The 22,067-nt window shown below is 49.3% G+C and overlaps 10 protein-coding genes across 10 annotated transcripts; 4 read left to right on the top strand and 6 right to left on the bottom strand.

Moving 5' to 3' along the window:
* Window positions 1–12: 12 nt before the first annotated feature.
* DEU56DRAFT_919901 (uncharacterized protein) lies at window positions 13–979 on the bottom strand (the record flags this gene model as incomplete). The annotated part of the gene is made up of 4 exons (XM_041358347.1): window positions 13–91; window positions 140–329; window positions 387–583; window positions 643–979. Coding segments are annotated over 4 exons (803 nt in total), but the record flags the coding sequence as incomplete, so codon positions are not given.
* Window positions 980–1,840: 861 nt separating this feature from the next.
* Window positions 1,841–2,541, bottom strand: DEU56DRAFT_749435 (uncharacterized protein; the record flags this gene model as incomplete). The annotated part of the gene is made up of 2 exons (XM_041349440.1): window positions 1,841–2,119; window positions 2,182–2,541. 2 exons carry the CDS (start codon window positions 2,539–2,541, stop codon window positions 1,841–1,843), a joined length of 639 nt encoding a protein of 212 aa, XP_041201135.1.
* Window positions 2,542–3,258: 717 nt separating this feature from the next.
* Window positions 3,259–3,531, bottom strand: DEU56DRAFT_698296 (uncharacterized protein; the record flags this gene model as incomplete). The annotated part of the gene is made up of 1 exon (XM_041347276.1): window positions 3,259–3,531. A coding segment is annotated over one exon (273 nt), but the record flags the coding sequence as incomplete, so codon positions are not given.
* A 906-nt stretch (window positions 3,532–4,437) lies between these two features.
* DEU56DRAFT_749413 (uncharacterized protein) lies at window positions 4,438–5,851 on the bottom strand (the record flags this gene model as incomplete). Its single annotated transcript, XM_041349439.1, has 5 exons — window positions 4,438–4,819; window positions 4,871–5,094; window positions 5,124–5,465; window positions 5,513–5,718; window positions 5,767–5,851. 5 exons carry the CDS (start codon window positions 5,849–5,851, stop codon window positions 4,438–4,440), a joined length of 1,239 nt encoding a protein of 412 aa, XP_041201133.1.
* A 1,787-nt stretch (window positions 5,852–7,638) lies between these two features.
* Window positions 7,639–8,657, top strand: DEU56DRAFT_935242 (Foie gras liver health family 1-domain-containing protein; the record flags this gene model as incomplete). Its single annotated transcript, XM_041358787.1, has 5 exons — window positions 7,639–7,722; window positions 7,772–7,914; window positions 7,967–8,201; window positions 8,248–8,325; window positions 8,352–8,657. The coding sequence occupies 5 exons, from the start codon at window positions 7,639–7,641 to the stop codon at window positions 8,655–8,657; spliced, it is 846 nt and encodes a 281-aa protein (XP_041201132.1).
* Window positions 8,658–9,510: 853 nt separating this feature from the next.
* On the top strand, window positions 9,511–9,894 carry DEU56DRAFT_749445 (uncharacterized protein; the record flags this gene model as incomplete). Its single annotated transcript, XM_041349441.1, has 2 exons — window positions 9,511–9,580; window positions 9,632–9,894. Coding segments are annotated over 2 exons (333 nt in total), but the record flags the coding sequence as incomplete, so codon positions are not given.
* A 1,273-nt stretch (window positions 9,895–11,167) lies between these two features.
* DEU56DRAFT_712793 (uncharacterized protein) lies at window positions 11,168–11,383 on the top strand (the record flags this gene model as incomplete). Its single annotated transcript, XM_041347530.1, has 1 exon — window positions 11,168–11,383. A coding segment is annotated over one exon (216 nt), but the record flags the coding sequence as incomplete, so codon positions are not given.
* Window positions 11,384–12,634: 1,251 nt separating this feature from the next.
* DEU56DRAFT_749410 (uncharacterized protein) lies at window positions 12,635–15,833 on the bottom strand (the record flags this gene model as incomplete). The annotated part of the gene is made up of 9 exons (XM_041349438.1): window positions 12,635–12,936; window positions 12,991–13,658; window positions 13,712–13,850; window positions 13,901–14,086; window positions 14,141–14,538; window positions 14,589–14,737; window positions 14,788–15,147; window positions 15,200–15,571; window positions 15,621–15,833. 9 exons carry the CDS (start codon window positions 15,831–15,833, stop codon window positions 12,635–12,637), a joined length of 2,787 nt encoding a protein of 928 aa, XP_041201129.1.
* A 693-nt stretch (window positions 15,834–16,526) lies between these two features.
* On the bottom strand, window positions 16,527–17,174 carry DEU56DRAFT_919895 (uncharacterized protein; the record flags this gene model as incomplete). Its single annotated transcript, XM_041358346.1, has 3 exons — window positions 16,527–16,922; window positions 16,979–17,042; window positions 17,101–17,174. 3 exons carry the CDS (start codon window positions 17,172–17,174, stop codon window positions 16,527–16,529), a joined length of 534 nt encoding a protein of 177 aa, XP_041201128.1.
* A 1,533-nt stretch (window positions 17,175–18,707) lies between these two features.
* DEU56DRAFT_919893 (uncharacterized protein) lies at window positions 18,708–21,017 on the top strand (the record flags this gene model as incomplete). Its single annotated transcript, XM_041358345.1, has 6 exons — window positions 18,708–18,935; window positions 18,990–19,369; window positions 19,427–19,555; window positions 19,609–19,715; window positions 19,766–20,948; window positions 20,996–21,017. 6 exons carry the CDS (start codon window positions 18,708–18,710, stop codon window positions 21,015–21,017), a joined length of 2,049 nt encoding a protein of 682 aa, XP_041201127.1.
* Window positions 21,018–22,067: the final 1,050 nt, after the last annotated feature.

The raw sequence follows: 22,067 nt of genomic DNA, 5'->3' as shown, positions 1-22,067 counted from the left end.
AAGAATCAATACTCACGAAGTTTTCTGTTGATAATTTCCCGGATTTCTGAACGTTTGTCGGAGACGCGCTTCTTGTGGTTTTTGGCAGAACCTGAATGTAATTAGACAGAGAACACGATACTAGTAGGCAGACACTCACCTTGCATGCCTTGTACTGCAAAACCCTCCATTTTACTGACTAAGTCTTGGTTATCAATGCCCATGACGGTACCCATAAAATTTTCGACACCGTCGGTGGAAAATGCGATACCTCGAAGGGGAAGATCGGTAGAGCCGCGTGTAGTGTAGAGAATAGACTCTGCACCCGTACGACAATGCAGACTGATGAGCTAAAATTTAGGGGGGTCGTGTGAGAGAAATTCAATCAAAATCGACTAAGAACGTACCTCGTTTTCGACCGCCTTTAAGGTCTGTGTGATGTCGTTTATCTTCGACTTCGTTGAGGTACGAATACCGGTAGTCTTCGTCTCCTTCCATTCAGTGAACTCGGCAAGCAGTTCGTCTTGCTCCTCCCTCGAGAGGGCAAGGTACTCAGCCTTGTGATCATGCACGAGTGATTGGAGTGCAGCTTTACCGTGGGCTTCTACAAAAAAAAATTGAGCGGTGCGCACGATGAAGTGTGTGATAAATAAATGAACTCACCGTTCTCTCTATCCTGGTTCTTCTTCCAGCAAAACGCATTCCATAGATTCGGCTTTGAGCGTTTCGAGCGGAGAAGCCCCCGACCCACGTACAAATCATTTTGAACACGCCGGATACTTTTATGGTGGGTAGTAGCGATGGTTTTGGTAGCGTCGTCCAGCTGCTTCCAAGCATCGTCTAAAGAATCCTTGAATCGAAGGGACTTTGCACGTCGGTCAAGTCTGAGAGCAGCGCGAGCCTCTTTGCTGAGCACGACCTTGGCACGTTGACGTGTGGGTGGCTGAATATGCTTTGCGCCGCTTACACGCTTCTTAGCATAAAAGGATTGGGTGACCATCAGGAGAACCAGCAGAGACGAGTCAACAAACAATGGTCAAATATTTTCTCAACTATTTAACGCACCAGGTCCATGTTTGTTTGAAGTCCATGATCGGGACGAAATGACACATTATTGCATACTAACAAACCAACATTTAAGATCTACAGTAATAAAGACCAAAAAGTAAAGCGCACACAAAAAAACCAAAATGCCGAGAAGTTTCAGGATCGTGGTAAGCACCGATTATCGGTGCTATGCACAAACATTAATCAGATCAACTTGAAAAAATTCGCAGAATGGAAGATCACTAACCTCCAAATTAGCGACCTCAGGGTTGACGGCCTTCATACCCACTTGTAAGTCTACAAGGAGAGCGTTAGCTAAAATGGAAGCATTTTCGTAGTTGAGGTCCCATGCTGGAGACCTCAGTAATAGCCTCCCATCTACTACTGCGAACACTGCTGATCAAAGAACGGAGCCTTGGCAAAGTTTTCGTCACCCAATCTCAAATGATCAAGAGCGGCATCCGTGCGTGGCCCAATACTGATCAACGGTGCCTCGAAGACTGAAGGATCACAAGCGAGTCCTTCATATTTTGGTACCGCTGCAAGTGGGCTAGGCTTGGCAAATATATCGGCCGGACGACGTTGACGTATCTCGGAGCGTGGTGTCGATGGCGTGGCTTTGTTCCCTGATCCACGAGCCAATTCTGCTCCATGCCGAAGAGCTGCGGAGTCCGAAGAAGGTAGCGGGGAGAAGGCTTTGGAGGCTTGCGCCGAGCACTGGATGCGAGCGCCTGTGGCCACTGTGGGTGGAGGGAGATGTGGTGGACCACTGGCACTGATATGAGTTGCTGTGACTTGAGAGCTTCATTAGCAATTAAATAATGAAATAAATAGTGAAGTACTTACAGTTCCTTGGGGGTTTCACGTTTTCAACAGCACAACGAGCCGTAAAGCGCTGGAGATGAGGTACCACGAATTCCTGCGCAAATGCTTGCACCAAGACAGCAACATCTCCGCCAATTCTCTGCTGTGATTCTTGCAGCTCGCGGGGCGTGATATAGACATCGATGGGAAATTGTTCGGGCGAGATATTCGGAGTCGCTTCACTGCCAGCGCATCGAATCAGAATTGATATTCCACCATCAAGACGGTCCTTGCATAGTGATCTGAGAAATATCGTGAGGTTTAAGAAAAAGAAAGGTAGAAACAACTGACCGCATCAAAGACATCCTGGAGGGCTGCCTCGCCCAGCTCGCTGTGAGTCAGGGTCCGCTCTGCCTCGTTCACGTCAGTTGGCTGATTGAAGCCGAGGTAGGATGGGTGAAGACCCCCCGCTCTCCTCGTCTGGTAGTGGGTACCGTCGATATGAGCATCGTGCCTAAGCAGAGCTCGTGCAGCAGCTTGCCGCTCATTATTGCTGAAACCTGGTGCGAAAGTAGAAGTATACAAAGCCGCAAGACCTGACATAGTGAAGCGGTGGTATCCCACTGTTTTGGCACCTGAACTTGAAGATGGCTTCTTCAAGTTGGTGGAAGACGCCAGAATGAAGGGTGGTGGAGAGGGCGGTGGTTTCATGGATGCGAGTTGTTGGATGTGAGGTGTGGTTGAAGAAGTGAGGTGTAATACATGTAATGCTGTGAGGTGTAATGGCTATAGTATTATGTACACAGATTGATGTTCTCGCATACAGATTGATGTTCTTGCATGCACTATAATTCAAGTTCGGAGGCTCAGCGCTCAGCAATTATATGTATGCTACATTATCGCATTTTCTATCCTACAGTTGTATGTTACATTATATCCTATGTACAGTTGTATGCTACATTATCGCGCGTTATCTATCCTACATGTACAGCTGTATGTTACATTATCGCATATCCCACCTTAGTATGCTACATTAACGCATTTCTGCATTTCCGTCTGACGGGGTGTTGGGAAACAGTGTTTATATCACAACTAGACATACAGAACTAATGAACTAAGAGGTAAGTAACTGGTGCTCAAGTCAATGTCGAGTAGGTGGTGCCCAAGTCAGTCAACAATCGATTGTAAATAATCAGCCATCTCTTCCGTCAATGCATCTTGTTCTTCTTGATCAATGGCGTCAAGGTCAGTGTTCTCGAGGGATTCAGAATTGACCTGGAAACTCGCAATATTCCCCAGCGGTTGTCCTGTGAGATAGATTAGTATGAGATCTATGTACTCAAACAACACATACCACGATGGCCAACTTGATCAGCATCACGAGTAGATTCACCAGCGCGCTGAAGGCGGACGCCAACACCTTTGGCTCCCGAAAAAACCTGCGAGTTTCTCAATGCGACTCAACCGGTAACAATGCACTGCATTGATAGCCAGGCGCGAACGATATTGGCGCTGTAGCTCGCAGGCCAGGTGAGGGTCTGAAACGAGAAGTTCCTGCATGACGTCAGACACCCCAAGCTCTTCATCATGGATGGCGGTGCGCAGGCGCCGAACTTCAACGTTTAAACGAGTGATTTCTTCGCGAGCTCGATGAAGCTTGAAGTATTTCGTGGTGGCCTCTCGATGACCCGGCTTCGACCAATCACTGCTTCGAATGTCATCGCGAGAATGACGCAGAAGATCAAATTCGCCTAGAAAGCCATAATCAGCAATATCTTTCCAAGAAATATTCGGACGCGGTGGGTTGAGTCCGGCGGCTTGAGTGTTGTAGCGAATAATGGCATTGCGAATAGCTTCTGAACGACGTTGTAGAGCTTTGCCAATCTGCTGCCGTAGCTTGTACCCTACAAAATAAATAAATTCATCAGTGTGCGTATTTTGACATAAACGAGCTTACCGGTTCCTGATAATGACAGTTTCGAGAGCTCGAACAGCCTCATCACAACGAGGCGCTCTAGCTCATCTAAGGCGGTGCGATACTTGCCCATGCTCGCTTCTTCCTTGAAACGTTGGTACTCCAGTCCACCAATCTCCCACCGCTGGTCCACGGCCAACTGAGCCTCTATATGCGCGACAAGTCCCTCGGCGTTCTGTAGCTTAATGTATGAAGAGTCAACTCGAATACGAGCTTGTGCGAGGGCACTGTTGATCTGCGTTAAGCCTCCAGTGGGGATATTAGTAAGGGCGTTGTTGCCAACTTCGCGAGCTACATCCCAATCAGCACTAGAATGATCAGACATATCAGAGATAGGCTCGATTACGGTATGTAAACTTTACTCACCGCCGTTCGGCAAGTTCGTCCAAAACCTCAACGTAGCGTATGCAGAGTTGATCCCGAATTGGTGGCAGCTTCAATCTGTCAAGGTAATTACGTTCTTCATCAAGAAATCGCGGGAAATCTTCATCAGTAAGAAATAACTCGGCCTTGATGGCTGTGAGCTCGGCGGTGAGCGTCTGAATCGATTTTAATCCCTCTCGATAATGATTCCAAAGAAACGTGCCTGATCGTTCATTAGTTGCATAATTGATGGACTTGAAAAAAAAAAATTACGCACTGAGCGCGGCATATTTGTCAGCGTCCCAGAACGAGAAGTGCTCCTCGATTGTCTGGCGCCGGTGGAATGGGGTCGCATGTCTTGTACTGCGAGCAAGCTCATTTGATGACGAGAATACATGTTCACAACCTTCGCCCTCAGTGTGTCCGATTCCCGGAATGTACATGGGATGCCAGTCTAGCTGGCATTTGCGGTTATGGGCGTGTCCGTGAAAGGCGCCTACCATGAGCCGAAAATCTAACTCGCGTGCTTGCGTTCCCAGGGAACTGTTAGTTAAAGTCTTCGAAAAGGCGCATCCGATGTCGTAGGCACAGCCGCCATTCTTCCCATACACTGCGAGGAGCTTCTCAATAATAGCAAGCGGATATTTAGCCCTGTAGAATTATAGCTCAGCAACAATAAAGATGAGGGAAAAATAACCTAACAATTCCCCACTCCGGACCATGTCGCATGCCAGAACAACGAATCGATGACGACACGCTGCGATGAAAATACCTGATTCATCGAATACGGAGAACATTTTTTTGCGAGTGTCTGGTCCGGCATTACGCCACCGGTTGACGCACGTGAATGTCCCAGCACCTTCGTTTGCGGTGGTTTCATCTGTCCAGTTGTCATCGTCCGAATCCCTCTGCATAGCATAATCAGACTACAGTTGTGCACAGAGAGACGTCTTACCTGTCGTGTTCTGACTTCATCTTTGAACCTGTCTACATCACAAGTGTCAAGCCAGTAGTCCGACCGTGCCTTACGAGAATCTGTACGCCTGGTTGAGCCGTAGATCGCGGAGTCCCACCGTTTCAGACTATTGTTGCCATCTATAGACACCAGCCAATCGAATTCTAGAGCAGGCTCGTCCTCCAGCACGTAGAAGCATGCTGGGCATGCGTTAAGCATGCACCAATGCGGTGTGTCATGTTTCAGCGCCTTGCGAAGGCGCTGATTCACACGGTGGATGATTTCCAGATAAATATCGTAAGCGGCTGAAAATTGCACGCAAAGGTATGGTCGATAGGGAGACTATGACAGCATCATTAGCGAAGTCATAAGATGCGATTTATACGTACGTCATGCAGGAAACAGAGACTCTTGACTTGGGCTTGGACACTGAACCGAGGGCAAGTTCGATGTATTTGACGGTAGGCTGCAAGAGTGCGCAGTGATATGGCAACTGTTGGATAAATTGGTGAGCACCCGATGTAGCCATGATAGATCAATGTCTCATTGGGGTATTTGTGTGAGAGCCGTGATTGAGGTGAACTGTGGCTTCGTGCTGCAAATGAGTTAGGGTATGTAGAAGTAAAAAAAAAATTGTACGTACTAAATATATCAACAAGTTCAATGTTAGTCAATGAAACACTAGGAGAATCGCATAAAGGTGGTTCCGGATCTTTGAATGTCGGCATCCCGTCACCAGAGTCGCGAGAACGGTAGTCGAGGTAAGCATCGACAAGCTGGTCTAGCTGAAGGTCCCATTGATCGGTTTGATTTTCTGTGCGGTCCTGTCGAGTGCGGAGGTCAACATAGCGACTAGTATATGGTATGAGTGAGAGAATATAGAGATAAAAACCATACGTGCTAGCCACTGATATCTGCGATCTGCTCAGCAAGTCCTTCGAATGCTTCATACTCTCCACCTGCATGACTGAATTCCATCCCTTCGTCTCCAGGAGGTGCCGTGAGCGGCAGGGTCTCAATATCCATGCCGCAGTCAGCCATCATATCCTCCACCATATGGCGATCCTCATTGGACATCTCTGACATGAGTGGGACGTGGGGGTTAGAGTTACAGGCGATAAAAACTATAAAGCAAAGAAATACCTTGAATTTGAGCCTGACGGCTTGCATCTGTAACTTCCCTGCGTTGAAGCTGCCGGCCAGCTGTCAGAATACGCGATTGGCGCTGTCTCCCTCGAAATTTGTGTGTGATGACCGAGTTTGAGAGGCCCTTGAGCTTATGATACCCTCCTCCACGAGACATGAGGAGCAAGAGTGATATTTGAATAGTGCAATCCCCAAGTGATGACTCTGTGGGCATAGGTGAGTAGCTGAGAGCAGAGCGTTGGTGGGTGAATATCTGAATAGTGCGATCCCTAAGTGATGACTCTGTGGGCGTAGGTGAGTAGCCGAGACTAGAGCGTTGGTGGGTGAATATCTGAATAGTGCGATCCCTAAGTGATGACTCTGTGGGCGTAGGTGAGTAGCCGAGACTAGAGCGTTGGTGGGTGCACAGACCACTTGGGCAGGGGTTGTAGAGGGCGGTGGTGGGCAAGGATAACAAGGTGGGAGGCAGGTTGGTGCAAGCAGCGTGCTGGGACAGGTGTTGTAGAGTGGGATGGGAGGCAGAATGCTGCAAGCAACGTGCTGGGGGCGCAGAGACGACTGCGGTGCTGGGATTTTGGGTGAGGCAGATGAAGCAGATGTTGTAGAGGGCAGTGGTGGCCTTGGGCAGATGTTGTAGAGGGCAGTGGCCAGGCTATAGAGGCGGCAGCGATTGCCTGCAGTGAGCAGCCTGCTATGTGGTCGGGATAAGGGAAAGGTCGTGGGAACCCGACAAATCAACCTCTATGACGAAAATAGGCGCATTGCGGGAAGTGCCGGATTGAGCGCGGCGGCGGTATACGTTCCTGGGGCGGGGCGCCAGCTTACTTAAACATTAGTACTAGGCTTTGGTGGTGGTAGAGGTACAAGGTGATTTGGGGCACGGTTTAATACTGGTGTCTGGATATTACTACATCCTAGCCTAATTATAGTTGACGAGGCACGTTATCGTTCAGCCTAGTAAGGCTTCCTAATTGGGCTACCCAGGTGCGCTTTTGGTATATCGCGGTGCACATTTCGCAAAGGTTTCCTACGGTTGCGCCACATGATGTCCTAGTTTACAAGACGCCCTGTACGAACCTGCACTCGAATACTACACCTCACTCCAAGCGTGTCAGGCGCAAGCGCAATCGGCACTCTCAATCTGTTTCATCCTACAACCCCCGCCTCTTGCTTCCATGGGTGCCGCGAGCACCCGCCCACTGCGCCCAGAAGGGTGGACCGTGCGGTATGAATACAAGATGGCATGTTTTGCAGAGTTCAGGGGTGAAGACGAGGTTGCGCTCAAGTCCGTCACGTTCATCGCTCTCAAAGAGATCGTAATACTAAGTTTCTCAGACACTATTAAGATGCGTACGCGACACTCATGATTATGTTCGGATCGACTGCTATCCTGCTCCCTCGAACCAAGCGCTGGGCAGAGGCCAAGGTCCTTGCGGACGCCATTAATGTGAAGGTGCGATTGCATGCGCCTTGTAGGATTACTCTTACAGCTAAACCAACAGATAACCAAACTTTACCTGTACAATCACGAACACTTGCTTGCACTTTCGCATCACAACTCCCACATGCGCCGGTTCGCAGATTTTTCACGCGGATGGGGTATAGGCGAGGAGACATTTGAGTATTGGAGTTGGATGGCGAGACAGTACGGCCCTTATATCCAATACGTCCAACGAATTTCTTATTGTGTCTTCCAGACACCGCGTCCTTGCAGAGCTTCTAGAACAAGGATCAAACTCTTCGCTGATGTTCCCCACAAATTCACCTCATTCGCTCACGGCTGGTATGTCATCGACAAGCACGCCCGTAGAGCTAGACACTGTTCGGGCCCTCGGGTTGAATCCTAGCCATGCCTTGCAGCATCCGGGCCATTACTACTTCATGGCCGCCCGATGCACGGAAGCACGCAGGGAGAGGTTCTTGGCCAACGAGGTATATTTGGTGCTTTGATCCATCAATTATATCTCACCTTTGGAAGGGTATCTCACAAGGGACAAGTGGAGCCCCAGGATACGCAAAGGAGAAGAAAGTTGACCATCTGACGTTGATTCTTGAGGTTTGTGCTTTGTTTCTGTGAGACAGTTTAATGGAACATTCTTACGACACGGTGCGCCGATTACTCTACCTGTCGTTGTAGCCTCGGCAGCACCAAAACCCAAAGATCCTCCATCGACCCCTTTGATTCGGAAGGCTATCTTCAAGGCTCCGCGGCAATCTCCTCTTGGCAGTATGCTGGATTCAGTTTCTTCGGACTCGGAGCTCTCAAAGGCTGCGGAAGCAGTGGCAGGCGAAATGGAGGAACGGGCAAGTCAAATGCACATTCCAGAACTCTTCCGATCTGTAGCGCAGTCATCTGCGGCTGCCCCAGTAGCCAACGCAGTCAACTAGGCACCAAGCACCATCTCCGACTGCATTGCACAGCTGAATGCGTACGGTGGGGCTCTCTTTGTGGGCTACTGTCCGGCTTGGTTGCAGGAGTCGGCGATAAGATGGAATAAATGGGTTTACCGATGTGGGTATAACGAACAGACTGGGAGGAATCTGCTCTGATGTGAGGGCGATATGTTCGACCTCTAGGGGAAGCTGAGTCAGGCGGAAGTCGGGCGACTAAGTGCGCTCGAGGCGCGGGAACGCGCGAGGTAAGCGGAGGGCGCGGGAAATGCGCGGAAGGCGCGGAGGCGCGGGAAGATCGCGCTCGTAGAGCACAAGTGCGGAAGGATGTCTAGGATCGTGTAGAACGCGTGGGATGGGTATCAAGCGAATGTATTATGGATATAGACTGATAGGGAAAGGAGAGTATGACTCCTGACTATAGATAGGTGCTCCCTAAGACATAGCACAAACTGTGGAGCTCTACTAAGGGTGATTGCATAAGTCCGGAACCTTCTCTCAGAAAGCCCAGTAGATATAGAGGATAGCTAGCGAAGAGGGAGCGAAAAGCGTCCTAAAGCGGCCGAGGAGCGCGGAAGCGCGGGAATGCGGCCGAGGAATGTCACAGATGTATGTAATGAGACAGCGGATGTCAGAAAACCAATATATGTATGTAATACGCACCTATGGACCGAATAGACAATGGATGGATGGATCAGAGGAAGCGCGGGAAAGCGCGCGCTGAGCGCGAGCGCGGGAAGTGCGCGGAAGGTGCGGAAGGTCGCGGGAAAGTCGCGCCCACCTGTGGATAGGGATGAGGTCGATGTAGAAATCAGGGAATACGAGCCTGTAGAGATATCACTCTCTACACCGAGAGCGCTTGAATAAGGTCGTTGAAGTTTGTTTGCCAAATAGGGAGCTTGACGCACTCATCATCGATGGTACAGTCAATTTTTTTTTACTTCATATGCAGTTATTGAAGTGATCTACAGCGTTATTGCACTTCGTCTGTGCTTCCCTAAGCGAGGATCGGTATGGTGTGGTTCAAAGGGACATACCACGCATCATCGAAGCTTTCCTCTCGTTTTTATCTGCAATCGAGGAGTATCAGATGGAAGTGAACGCGAAATACACACCACCGACGCCCGATGAACTATCGCAAGGCGACACGAAAATATTGGAAGAAAAAGAGATGATCCGTGTAGAAGTTGCCAGAGCGAGCGATGTACTCGTCGTTGTCTCAGATGGTTTGTGACTTCATTTCTTGCCCAGACACCTTTTAATAATTCAATTGTTATAGCACTGAAAACCGGGGTGGCAAATATTTCACGGACGTTCGGCGATAAGCTAGTTGCTTTCAAATTCCCTCCTCGGACGGCACGGAAACTACAGTCATTCGTTGACTACACCTAGTGTTTCGGCGATTAGAATCAGGGATGACGAATCCATCAAATCCTCTAAACCCCAGGCTCCTGGTGACTGCTCGCATTTTGTGCGTCTCGTGAGGTACTAAGTGGCAGCATTGTTCGAACTTCAGTAACTTAGGGCAGGCAGCCCCCGCTGTATTTATCCTTCGAGCTTCAGAACGTCATACTATCTATCGTAACCAACTAATGATCCTGTGCTGGAACGTGCATCGTAAATGTGTGCTCATCGCATTAACGTATCTTTATGCGGAATGTTGAATGAATCCAGCATAACTTGGCCATCATCGGACAGTAAGCTGGAGGTACTTCGGTAGAGCTAGACATCTTGTAGTGTTCGGTTTCATTTGGATTTTGCAGTTTACGTTCCGAGTTGATTGTTTTCGAGTGTGAGAATTTGACGTCGACAACGCGGTCACGTGATGTTTATCCCTTCGCAATGCGCATTGCGCAACGTTCGCCGAATCAAAACGTTGATAATAACAAAGGCCAACTTATCGCATTTTGCAGGTATGCGTAGAATTCGAGTGGTCAACGTGTCTTCGGAACTAACACTAGCTAGTAGCGGCAGACAGGTTGAAAAACACCAGTAGCTCACTGGGCTATCGTCCAACGGCTTCAATCGAGATTTGGATGTATCCGGGTCCAGGTGACTGAGCTTTTTGTTGAGATTGAGGGCTCCTGCGCTGATCGCATCTTTCCAAATTTCTAACATCGAAGGCTCAGAATATAAGTACCAATATCTTGTCGATGACTTAGAGGGTATGATTAACTTCAAGTGGTGGTGGCTGGTTGCGATCACCGCTGCCAGAGCATGATGTTTCAGTCAGCCTCCACTGAGTCAGTTGTCATATTTCATGGCTGCCCTTCCTAACATCCCACAATTTCCTCTTGTTTGTGATTAACATGCTTCTCACCGATAAATCTCTGTCTCTGTCTGTATCTTCCATCCCTCTCGCCAAACCCCAGACACCTATTCGGCGTGTGACTGCTCTCTTGCGTTCTCCTCTTCAACTCAGCAAGCGTGCCCGTCCACGTTCCCAATCCCTGGACACCGAAAGGCTTCCGATCAGTCGCCCCCTCTATTACACTCCTCCCCCCGCGGTTGCCCTTCAGACCACGTCTTCATCCACCGACAGTATCATCATCACATCTTTCCAACGTGCACCATTCTGCTGCCATGAGGACCTCGTTACCATGCCTCGGCGTGAACTTGTGCAGGTTGCTCAAAGCATCAATGGACGTCTGCCAAAGGCACTGCAAATTGCGTGCGGTGATGATGTGGAGGATGCGGATATTCGGAGAGCGATAGAGGTCTTAACTGATACGCGCAGAGACGGAAGGAGATATAATACCACCCGTTCCAGGCGCACCTAGGGCGGTACGGACAAAGAGCATGAGTGCGGTATTGGAGGATGAAACATCCTGGGATGTGGATAACGACTCGAGTGCAATGAACGACCGATCAATTGCCATTCCTTCTAGTCCACTCGCTATGCGTCGCCCGCGATTGGAAATGCTCAAGGAGGAACAAGAGCATGAGGAACCTTTGAAAAAGCGGAGGCGGGCTTCACCACAGAATGACAATACCCTTGCTGCATGTGTGCCTACTGCGTCAGGCTCACGCCTCATCGAGAGTATTGACATCTGAGCCTCTCCTCTGCTTGCGTTAGACAGCAGCAAAGCCATTAGCTCCCTGACCAGTACTCAAGGGAATGTACAGCGTCGACGCAGCGCTCGTCTCTCCGGTCACAACCCCCACCCGCGCGAAGTTGTAATTCGCCTCCCCTTCGCATCTTCGCCCAAAGCGCAGCCCGCCCGCATGCTCCGTTCGTACTCACAAAGAGCAAGCCTTACGACGTCTGCGCAGGTCTCGAAGCTCAAGCGTGCTCAATCTGATGCCAATGTCACGCTTACACGCCCCAAGTATCATTTCCGACGCGGGCGCACTACACCCAAGGTTGTCGATCCTGTCGGCTTCGTGCCAGAGGTCGAGAAGACGCTGCAGGTTCTACCGATGATCCACGCAGGGTCTGGGCTTGCCGTCGATTTTCTCACTCCTAGGGCCCGTCACCTGTACATGTAGTGTTGATGCTTCAAAGTATCAGACCAGAGATAGCCCTTGATGCATAAAACACTCTAATCCCTTGGCAATGAAGCATCAAGTCAGAGAGAATACTGCCGCCCTAGCTAATCCCTTGGCAATGAAGCATCAAGTCAGAGAGAATACTGCCGCCCTAGCTAATCCCTTGGCAATGAAGCATCAAGTCAGAGAGAATACTGCCGCCCTAGCTAGAGACGAGGCTGACATAAGGTCCGCCAGATCTCAGTTGTTGATCTCAGTGCCCGATTCCGTTGTTGAGGCTGACATAAGGCCCGCCAGATCTCAGTTGCTGATCTCAGTGCCCGATTCCGTTGTTGGTGCTCCGTTGCTGGTGCTTCTCCGTGCTTGGTGCCTCTCCATCGTTGGTGCTTGGTGCCTCTCCACCGTTCACGGTACCAGGAACCAACAATACGAAAATTGATGCGAACATTGCTATATTTAGCGACAAAAAACACGCAAAAGCTCTACTACAACACGGGGGGATCCATACCAGGTGATGGGGACTGGAGAAGGGCCGGCACGACACTCCACATCTCCTGGAATCTCACCCGCATCGCCCTCCGAAGAGCAGCCTGGCGTTTCGCATATCCTTGGAGACCCTCCTGTTCGGGTGCGGCTGGGACAGTCCTCCAATTTGCCCGCTTCTCCCACCATCCCGCATGCCAGGCAAGAAAGTCGGCTACACGGCGCATCTCCTCTTGCAGGAGCTCGACTTCCTCTGCCCATCGGTTAGCGCGTGCCCGAGACTTGCACCACTCGATACGCAATCCTATTCGAAGGATTAGGTCAATTCCTCATGCCAGTCAAGGACGAGGACCCGTACCTTCAGATAGGACAGCTTCGCCATCTTCGCCAACTCCAGCTACACCACAGGTCTTCCAGATCCAGGACAAGGTGCGCTTGCCTTCGGATTGCCCGGTTTCTCCCTCCGCCATCCCCCGAACATCAGCCAGTTGTAACTCTGGCAACTCTACTTCCCAATTCGGCTTGCCCAGGACCGCGGATAGTGTCTTGATTGCTGACCAGGCTCTACGATACCGCGCAACAGCAGTTTTTATCGTATGCTCCACTTTGTTAAGCACCGTAGACGCCCTAGTGTTAGCCCGTTGACCCCGGATGTGTGTGTCCTTGAACTTGTAAAGGTGAGTGCGAAGCCGAAGCTGTCGGCGAAGGTCGTCCAGAGCTTCGTGCGCCTGAGCACGCCGTAACTCCAATTTGTATGCGCAAAGCGGCTCCTCGCACAACTCAGTGGTCTCCTTGACCTTTGACGGAAGCCACAGCATGACTTCATGTGCTTTCTCCTCACGGACAGATTGCGCATTCGCAGTGTCAATTGCACGAAGGCGGCCGACTCCAGGCATGTAGAGCAACTGAATATTGCACCACTGCTCTATCTTTCGAAGGAGTGCATTCGAGCGTTCCTGTAGCTTCGTCAATTGCAGATCCGTCGGATGGGCACTGAGAGCAGCCATATCTTGTCGTAGGCGGTATCTGTAGATAATCTGTTACGAGCCATGAATAAGAAACAGATCTCAAACACGTACTGTTGTTCTTCGAGGTCAATTCCAGATGATATCAGCACGCTGGGTGAGATATCTGTATGCAATGAATTGTTGAGTCCATTTTCGAGGTCTTGAGCTTCCTGTTGAGATAGTTTGAGGCGCACGGCAGCCAGCGTCAAGGCTATATGTGATTAGTCTGCGACTCTAACATACAGAGTGAGTCACACGTACAGACCGTCGTTATCTCGAACGGATTTTTGCTTGAACGGTCAGACTCCCAGCTTTCTACAACTTCTTTCCACTGGACTACTTCACTTGGACGTTCGTTGGTCAGCGCGCAGTTGAATTCGTCGAAGTCGCGCTGGTGTTGTTCGCGCTCGGGAATTGCGGTCTTTATCTTGCTCAATAAACTAATACCTAAGGGCCGCTATTTTCAAGGTCTGTCACGCTGAGACGATAATGAATACGTACCGAAGTTAGTAAATTTCTTCCAATTGTAGTAACCGAAATGGTCATCAAGGGTATCTCTGCGTGCACCAGGGCCCATCTCCCGTGTGCTCGTAGCAACGGGATTGATATTGGCCCATCCTCGCTCGGGAGCCTCGCCATCTGTGCGACCCATACCTTTGATAAGGTTATGCGAAAAAGAGGTCTGACAAGCGGTGATATGGGCTGGCAAGTGAAACTTCGGAACGAGGAAAGTCATTGTCTTTCCGTCACGCTCGAAGTGTAGACGCGATGGGTATTTCGACATTCGGGTCCATATATTCTTGCTCCACTGACAGGCGATGTCATAAGACACGTTAAGTACGATGACTTCGCTGGAGTGCTGTACGGTCGAGAAAAAGAGATAATCCATATTTACATACCTGGTTCAAAGGTAAGTGATGCAACAACGATGATATAATTAAATACATACTTCTCTCCTCGTTGAAGATCTCCCACTCCACAAGGCCGCTTGAAGTTGTGACGAGAACAGTCTACGGTCCCTGCTCCTGTCGCAGCCAGCCCTCGTGAGTTCTTTGTTTCAGCGAGGTTCACGGCGTTGTGGCTGACGCAAGTGCTTTTCTAAGTCATTCTGTCAGTGATAGCAATGTAGAAAAAAACTGTTCGCATACCTCTTGTGAGACCTTTCCGACATCCTTCAAGAATAGTTTGAAGCCGGTCTCCTCAACAAAGTAAGCCCACCCTTTACTTAAACCAGGGTCGACGCTATCGGACGACACGTTCTTCCGTACCAGACGAAAGTTCGCGTCGATAGCGAAATATTGTGCGTACAGCCACTGCTTGTCAGGCGGCGCCATTTTCCAGTCTTCCGGTAGATTCTTGCCAGGGTGAGGGCAGGCGGGACAAAGTACGGCGCATCCTCCTAGTTCGGTCGCATTAATACCAGCAGGATCGTGACCTCGGCCGAAACGTTTAAGAAGTGTGATGTTTCGCCATTGCTTGATCATGCGCAGTAAGCTTTCGTAACGATACTATCAATTCAACATTAGCGAGTCCACCTTTCATAGACACACACGTGCTTACCTTGCAGGGCTTGATTCCTGTGTTATCCGTGAGACGAGAGACTGTCTGCCAATATTTGAATGCGGACACTTTTGACTCAAAAGTCAACATCTGGAAGTGTTGCAAAAGTCGGAAGGTGGCAGCCGATTTGGGGTCGGAGCATGTTGCAGGATACAAGCGGGCTCGAAGAATTTGGGTTACATGACTTTGTGCACACGAGCACCCACAAAAGTCTAGCGCAACTTGATGAACACGATCTATGTCCAGAATCACAAAGCCATCGTCGAATGCCTTGCTTGGATTGAAGCATCGTTCGCCAACTGCGTGGCCAAGCTGGATTCGGAGTCCAAGATGTTTGAGGGTAGTCTCCTCAAAGTAATAACCATTCCAGCGCTAAAACAACAGTTAGCACACCTGAAGATAGACGATCTAGGCTATGTACCTCGATCCTGTGCAACGGCTGATCACGATGTCTTTCCACCGTGCAATCCTTACAGTACAGCTCGGTGCCGAAACAATCTTTGCAGCGATACTCTGGCTCAAATGCACATCCCCGATGTCCATGACAAGCTTCACGAGTGGCATAATCACCACGGCCTTCGAGTCTAATCAACTCCATAAAATATTTCTCTCGGTCATCGACCCAACGGGTCATGGCACGGTCCTGTCCAATATCAATTTAAAGAACATTTTACAATTAGAAATTATCGTACACCTATTGGCCTTCGACGATTCTGAGGCCCCAAAGTAGACTCAGCCAAGTCAGGATCAACGAAGTCGTCGCCGTCAGGTTCGTCGACGTCAGGTGCAGATGAGTCGAAATCATAGCTGAACTCCTCTGTCAGCGTCTCGGGGACCAATTGAGGTGCATGTGAGGTATGCGCAGAACTACCTTCAGCGACATGGAAGAATTCGGTTTCGGTGGAGATCCTGCCTGAAGCGGTTCGAGAAAAACAAGAGTGCTTATGAAAAAGCTCGGGGTCGTCAGCCGCACGAGATGAGGACAAAGCTTGACGTTGTGCTTGCTGAGCGTGGAGGGCTTGCTGAGCGTGGAGGTTGCTGTTGAGTATATACCAGTCTCTCTTTAGTTTGTCCATTTCACGTCGACGTTTGCCGCCAACCATGATGGCAGTTTGTAGTTGAGTAGATTCTAGAAGCTCAGCGCTCAGCTCAAGGCTTAGGCGTGGACGCAGCATGTTCATACATGTGATACACACGTGATCGACGCGTTCATACTCATGTGATACACACGTGATCGACGAACGAGGCAGAGTCCAGACTCTGGAGTCTGGAGGTGTAGATAGCGCTAATGAGGACATGTGCAGGTAATACTACAATATATGCTAATCTACCCTAACACCTTCTGCCACACGAGTTGGTCGCTCCGGAGATGCTCGAAGTATTTATCTGTACTGTCGTCCATCAATGTCAGTCCCTCTTCCAATGCATCACAGTGCAATTCCACAGCATCAACAGCAGCTGCAGAAGATGCAAGAAGATACCCTGTACATGCACCATCCGCCCGCAGTGAACTTGCAAGCAGCTCGCGGGCTTCGGAAAGAAGCCCTTGTGCCTCTACTAACATTTCTTCACAACGCGGCCTCACAGCTTGCCATCCTTCATTATCAGCATCACAGACTAGCCCGAGGCTCTGGCACTCAAGGACTGCATATTGGGAAGGACCTGGCCGATACCCTAGGTTGAGCCATAGGTGGTCCAGTGATAGCAAAAGTTGTTGAGTAGGCTGAGTAGCTCATTAGCCTATGCGCTGTTCGTGTCATGTGTAGAATATATACATACCTTTGTGGCTCCAAGACCTTTGCGCCAGCGTGTTCTAGATTTAAGGTGTTCGTTGATCTTGTGCCTGTAAAAACTCGATACATTTTTATCCACATCGATTGATGATGCCAGTGACGACGTACCTTTCATAGTATCTTTGCTTTGATTTTTTTCGGGCCTCGAGGCGTTGTTGTTCAGTTTTGTATTTAGGTGGCATTTGAAGCTGTGCGAAGGATGCAATATTGATGCATCGATTGAGAGCAAGCAACGAGTGACGCTGGAAAGTATACGAGATTGTGCGTGAATTGTGTGTGACTTACTTTGGACTTACTTGGAATGTAATGGCACTGTGCGCACAGACACTTCAGGACAGATACAGCAAACACATTGCTGCGTGCACAAAGACTCTGGATAGATACAGCAGTTTGAACACACAAATTGTCAAGGGTCCGCATTCATAACTACACACAGATAGTTAATACAATAGAATAAACGTAGTAGCACTTCACCGTGCTTTGAATTGCTGGGTGCACGGACACTTCGGGACAGATACAGCCAATGCAAAATGTCGAGGGTCCACATTCATATTCATAGCGACACACAGATAGTTCAAACAATAGAATATCAATTTTCATGTTCCCAAACACATCTTTATGCTATGTACAGTAAGGGCAAAAAAACTGCTACAATAAAGTCACTGATGTGCGCCATCAACCCATCCGCTCAATCTATTACAATAGCGGTGCTAGGAGATGAGCCATCATCTTGTGTAGCGGGTGAACGTGCTAAGATAAAATAAATTAGAATTAGAGCTTAGCGAAGAGAAAACAACTCACCAGTAGTACCAAGCTGGGGCTCGGGTTCGTTGGGAATTTTGGCATGGCAGGCATAACACTGGTGACGGTGTTTACGGAAAACGCAAGCAGGGCAATCGTTCGTATGAGGAGAAGGCAATTCTGCGGTGGTATTGTTGTGTGCTTGGAAGATCTCTGTGTAGATAGTCAAACGATGAGAGTGTCAAGGAACATAATCAAAATTTACCTACCATCCTGGTCCCTGATGAGCTGCAGAGCGGCAGCAAGTTCATTGATGGTGAAGGTTAGTGGCTCCACCAACGACGGAGTGTTGTGTGCTTGGAAGATCTCTGTGTAGATAGTCAAACGATGAGAGTGTCAAGGAACATAATCAAAATTTACCTACCATCCTGGTCCCTGATGAGCTGCAGAGCGGCAGCAAGTTCATTGATGGTGAAGGTTAGTGGCTCCACCAATGACGGAGTGCACGGCGTGATGCAGACCGTACAAGTGTTATTATTGGAACTCATTTTGAAAATGAACCGATAACGTGTTTCTGCTAAATGGGGGTGAGGCCTTGGGGCGGTAGCTTTTCATTTTTGCCACGTCATGGATTATATATATAGGTGTAAAATTTAACTCCGATCCAATTACTATAGGAATAGAGGAACATGATTGGTCCCTCGTGGATGGCTGAACCTTATTTTGAGGCTGGACTGTATGTTAGTTTGGTCAGACGGCCGCATCTGAAAGTACCCGAAACCCTTACAACAGCCAACCATAAGCAAAAAAAATAAAAGTAAGCAATGTCTAATATCCTACTGATATGCTGTGATCGATCATGGCACTTTAAAGCCTTCTAGCCGACTTACCGGACACAGACCCAAAAATAACAAGGTAAGCGGTGACGCATGCCTAGCAATATGCTGTCATTGATCACACTACCATTATGACAGATGGTTGGATCCCAATGGACAAGCTCCGAACAAAAGGATTACCTAGAGTCTCAATTCAGCGAATTCCTGAAACATCAACTTCAGGGTACTTTGTTGAATTTCTGGTCCACAGTTAGCGTGGAATTCCTAACACGATGGCCCGAAATCAATGTACTGTATCCAGACCATTCTGAGCTCAGCGAGGCTGAGAATGTGGTCCTGGGAAAGGCAGTTGATGCGCGCAAGAAGGTTAATACATTTTGCAATAATGAATTTGAAAAAGACGCTCATTTCAAAAACCAGCAAATTAAAAACTGGTTCAACTATCGATCTCGCAAGGGCGGTCGATCGCAACTCAACGCGCTGACAAAATCGATTACCAAGATGATCAGCAACAAGGCAAAAGGAACTCGGGTCCATACCGAGGTGGAAATATTTTCCAAAATGAATTACGACACTGCCGTACGGTCCCAGATTAAGGAGAAAATCGAGTCTGGGTTGCTCGTGACTAAGAACGATAAATTGTTAGCGGTGAGGGAGTCAACAAAAGCAGCCTATGAGGCGGCGCCACCAGAAATTCGGACATTGTGCAAGGAGAAAGCTGCCGAAGAACGGGAAACTAGGGCCTCTGTTATGCTATCCGACGCTGCCATTGGACCACCTACTAACGCGCAGTATGCAAAGTGAGTATTGTTTATCACTATGTACATGTCTTGCTTACACTATCACATTAACTTTAGGGCGCTAGAGGAGTGTATTGGCCCGATTTCACAATTTTTCGATGCAATGCGACAGCTAACAGGTTGGGAGTGGACAGTCATTGGTGGGGGACCCGATCCTCGCCTTGGCGGCATGCTTAATGTATCGAGGTACGTAGAGTTCGATACGTACGTTTTCCGTTCTTAACGCTGATTGTTTTTAGCTATCACACAGGCGTGAATCAATCTGGCCTTACGTGGAAGCAGGCGACTTCGAATTTTACGGACAAGCATCTCAACCCATACCTGAGTTATCTTGGGACCGTTTTCAGTACGTATTATTATTTCTTTTGGGGGCTCCTCTACTAATGTAATGTACAGCCGAAGATGACAGGAAGAAGCGCGCGTTAGACTACGTACTCCTGGTGGAACAAGACGAGAATTCCTGGCGTCAAGAGGCCGAGGCTCCGACGATGTTGGATGCGAGCACCTCATTGCAGGTGGCTCTCTCGTCACCTGCAGTGGCCACAGCATGCGACTCCCAGCAAGCTGTAAATTCCGCGTTTTATCGGGGTAAAGAAGCAGCCACTGGAGTGCCTGCAGTCCCTGAGAGCCTTCTGCCCTTCGACTCACCAGGGCCCTCACGCTTCAGCTCACAAGGCATTGATGACCTGTACTCTTGGGCTGTCAATACCCCCCTTGATACCCCCCTTCTCAGCCAACGACCCTCATCATCAGTACCTTGGCCTCAAACACCTATACTCCCTGCATTTCCGTCAACGTCATTGGTGCCTCCCCTTCCATCGACTTCGCCTGATACTCCCATTACATCATGGAGGAAAGACCCCGAGCTGTGGGATACAACAAGGGATTTGACATCTCCCGCTGTTCCTTCAGTGACAGCGCCGATATACAACTTCGACGGCTGCTCTATTTCCTCCAGTATCAATCCACGGCAAATTCCGGTTCTTCCTTACCCCATAGCAACCGACCAACTGACTGACGACCTCCGTCCTGCCGCTACTCTAGCCCAGCTGACAGCTGTCACCAGTGTGGACCTCAGTGCTATGGACGCACCTACTGCAGAAGCACCCACTACTGTTATTGATGCTGACATTGCTGCTACAGCACCGACTGCCTCTCATGTTCGCGCTGTTGCTATGGTCCAGGGGACTGGTATGGAACTACCCACCATGGACACGACTACCACGAGCGTGCCTGCCGTAGACACAACTACCACGGGTATGCCTGCCATAGACACGACTACCGTGGATACTGCACCTGCTCCCCAAATTGCAGTGGTGCAAGCAGACGAGGACATGCCTGTGGCCGCAGACCAGGGTGTTGTCAGGAAAAGCAAGGGTGGTAAGAAAGGTGTCGAGCAGAGGCGTCCGCAAACTGCACGCATCCAACCTTCCAGTAGCTCACCCCCCTCAGTCAATATCCCTCTTCGGAAGACAGGTCGTGTCCGCCAGGAGTCCACACGCATGGCACAAGCAAACACTATAGGTGAGAGTGCAAAGAGACATAGGACAGGCGAAGTGGAGAACGCCCTCCCAAAGAAGTATGTGCTCTTTCTGTCAGCGTTGTACGGCACTAATTTTATGGCAGGAAACGCAAATCTTACGCCTGAGTTACCTGCCCATCAAGATGATATTGTAGTAATATCTTTCTTATATGTTACACTAGTCGAAACCATACTGCATGTATTGTGATACCCCCCGGGGCCACGATTGACTCATTAATACATTGACTTCTTGCTGCAATTCGCCGGATATGAATGTATTTGCAGTGTCAGACTTGGTGGAAATTTCGTGCGCGCAGCGCTGGTGAGACTTGGCAAAAATTTCATGCGCACAGCGCTTATACACCCTTGTACAATACTTTCGTGCGCGCAGCGCTGGTGAGACTTGGCAAAAATTTCATGTGCACAGCGCTGTATACACCCTTGTACAATACTGCAGACGGGACTTAGTGAAATTTCAATCAGTAAGTGGTGAATCTCGATCCGCCTTCAGCGCATCACAAGACTTAATGAGAAAATTCGTCGTATAAACACTGATATGTAAGCATTGAATCTCGATCCAGGACATCAAATTAAATGGGCTAGCCAAGTCGAGGACGGGGGGGAGAAGCCAAGAATAGAGGAAAGAAGCCTGAAGAAGCCAAGAAAGGGGCTGCACCAGCCGTAGCCGAGTCGAGAAGGGGGGAGAAGCCAGGAATGGAGGAAAGAGGCCTGAAGAAGCCAAGGAGGGAAGCCGGGAAGGGAGCTAAGAAGCCGGGAAGGGGCTGCGCCAGCCAAAAAGGGTGAAATCTGAAATCTGAAATGTCGTGAGAAAGCGTGAGAGACACCAAGAACCAGCAAAGGCGTTTACCAGCCCAAAAAGGGTGAAAGCAAAGATCTGAAACGTCGTGGGAAAGCGTGAAGCTTCAAGCGCAGAGACACAGAGGCTTGATGCTTCATGAAGCATCACGCTACAGACATCAGGGAACTAGACACATTGTGCATCAAGGTGTGTCTCTTATTACATACCTTTATGCTTCAATATGACACTATAGCCTGGGCCCGTAGTGCGAGCGCATCAACCGCGGTCTCGCAGGGGAAGAGTGAAATCGGCTCAGGGGTCGTGGAGGCGATACTCCGTCCTTACAATATGTAGATGTGTACCGCCAAACATTGTAC

This window comes from Suillus clintonianus (assembly GCF_016758775.1).
Source record: "Suillus clintonianus strain FC179 chromosome Unknown DEU56scaffold_187, whole genome shotgun sequence".
NCBI classification, from domain to species: Eukaryota; Fungi; Basidiomycota; class Agaricomycetes; order Boletales; family Suillaceae; genus Suillus; species Suillus clintonianus.
The sequence above is the reverse complement of the archived record's forward strand: the minus strand, read 5'-3'. Positions and strand labels throughout refer to the sequence as shown.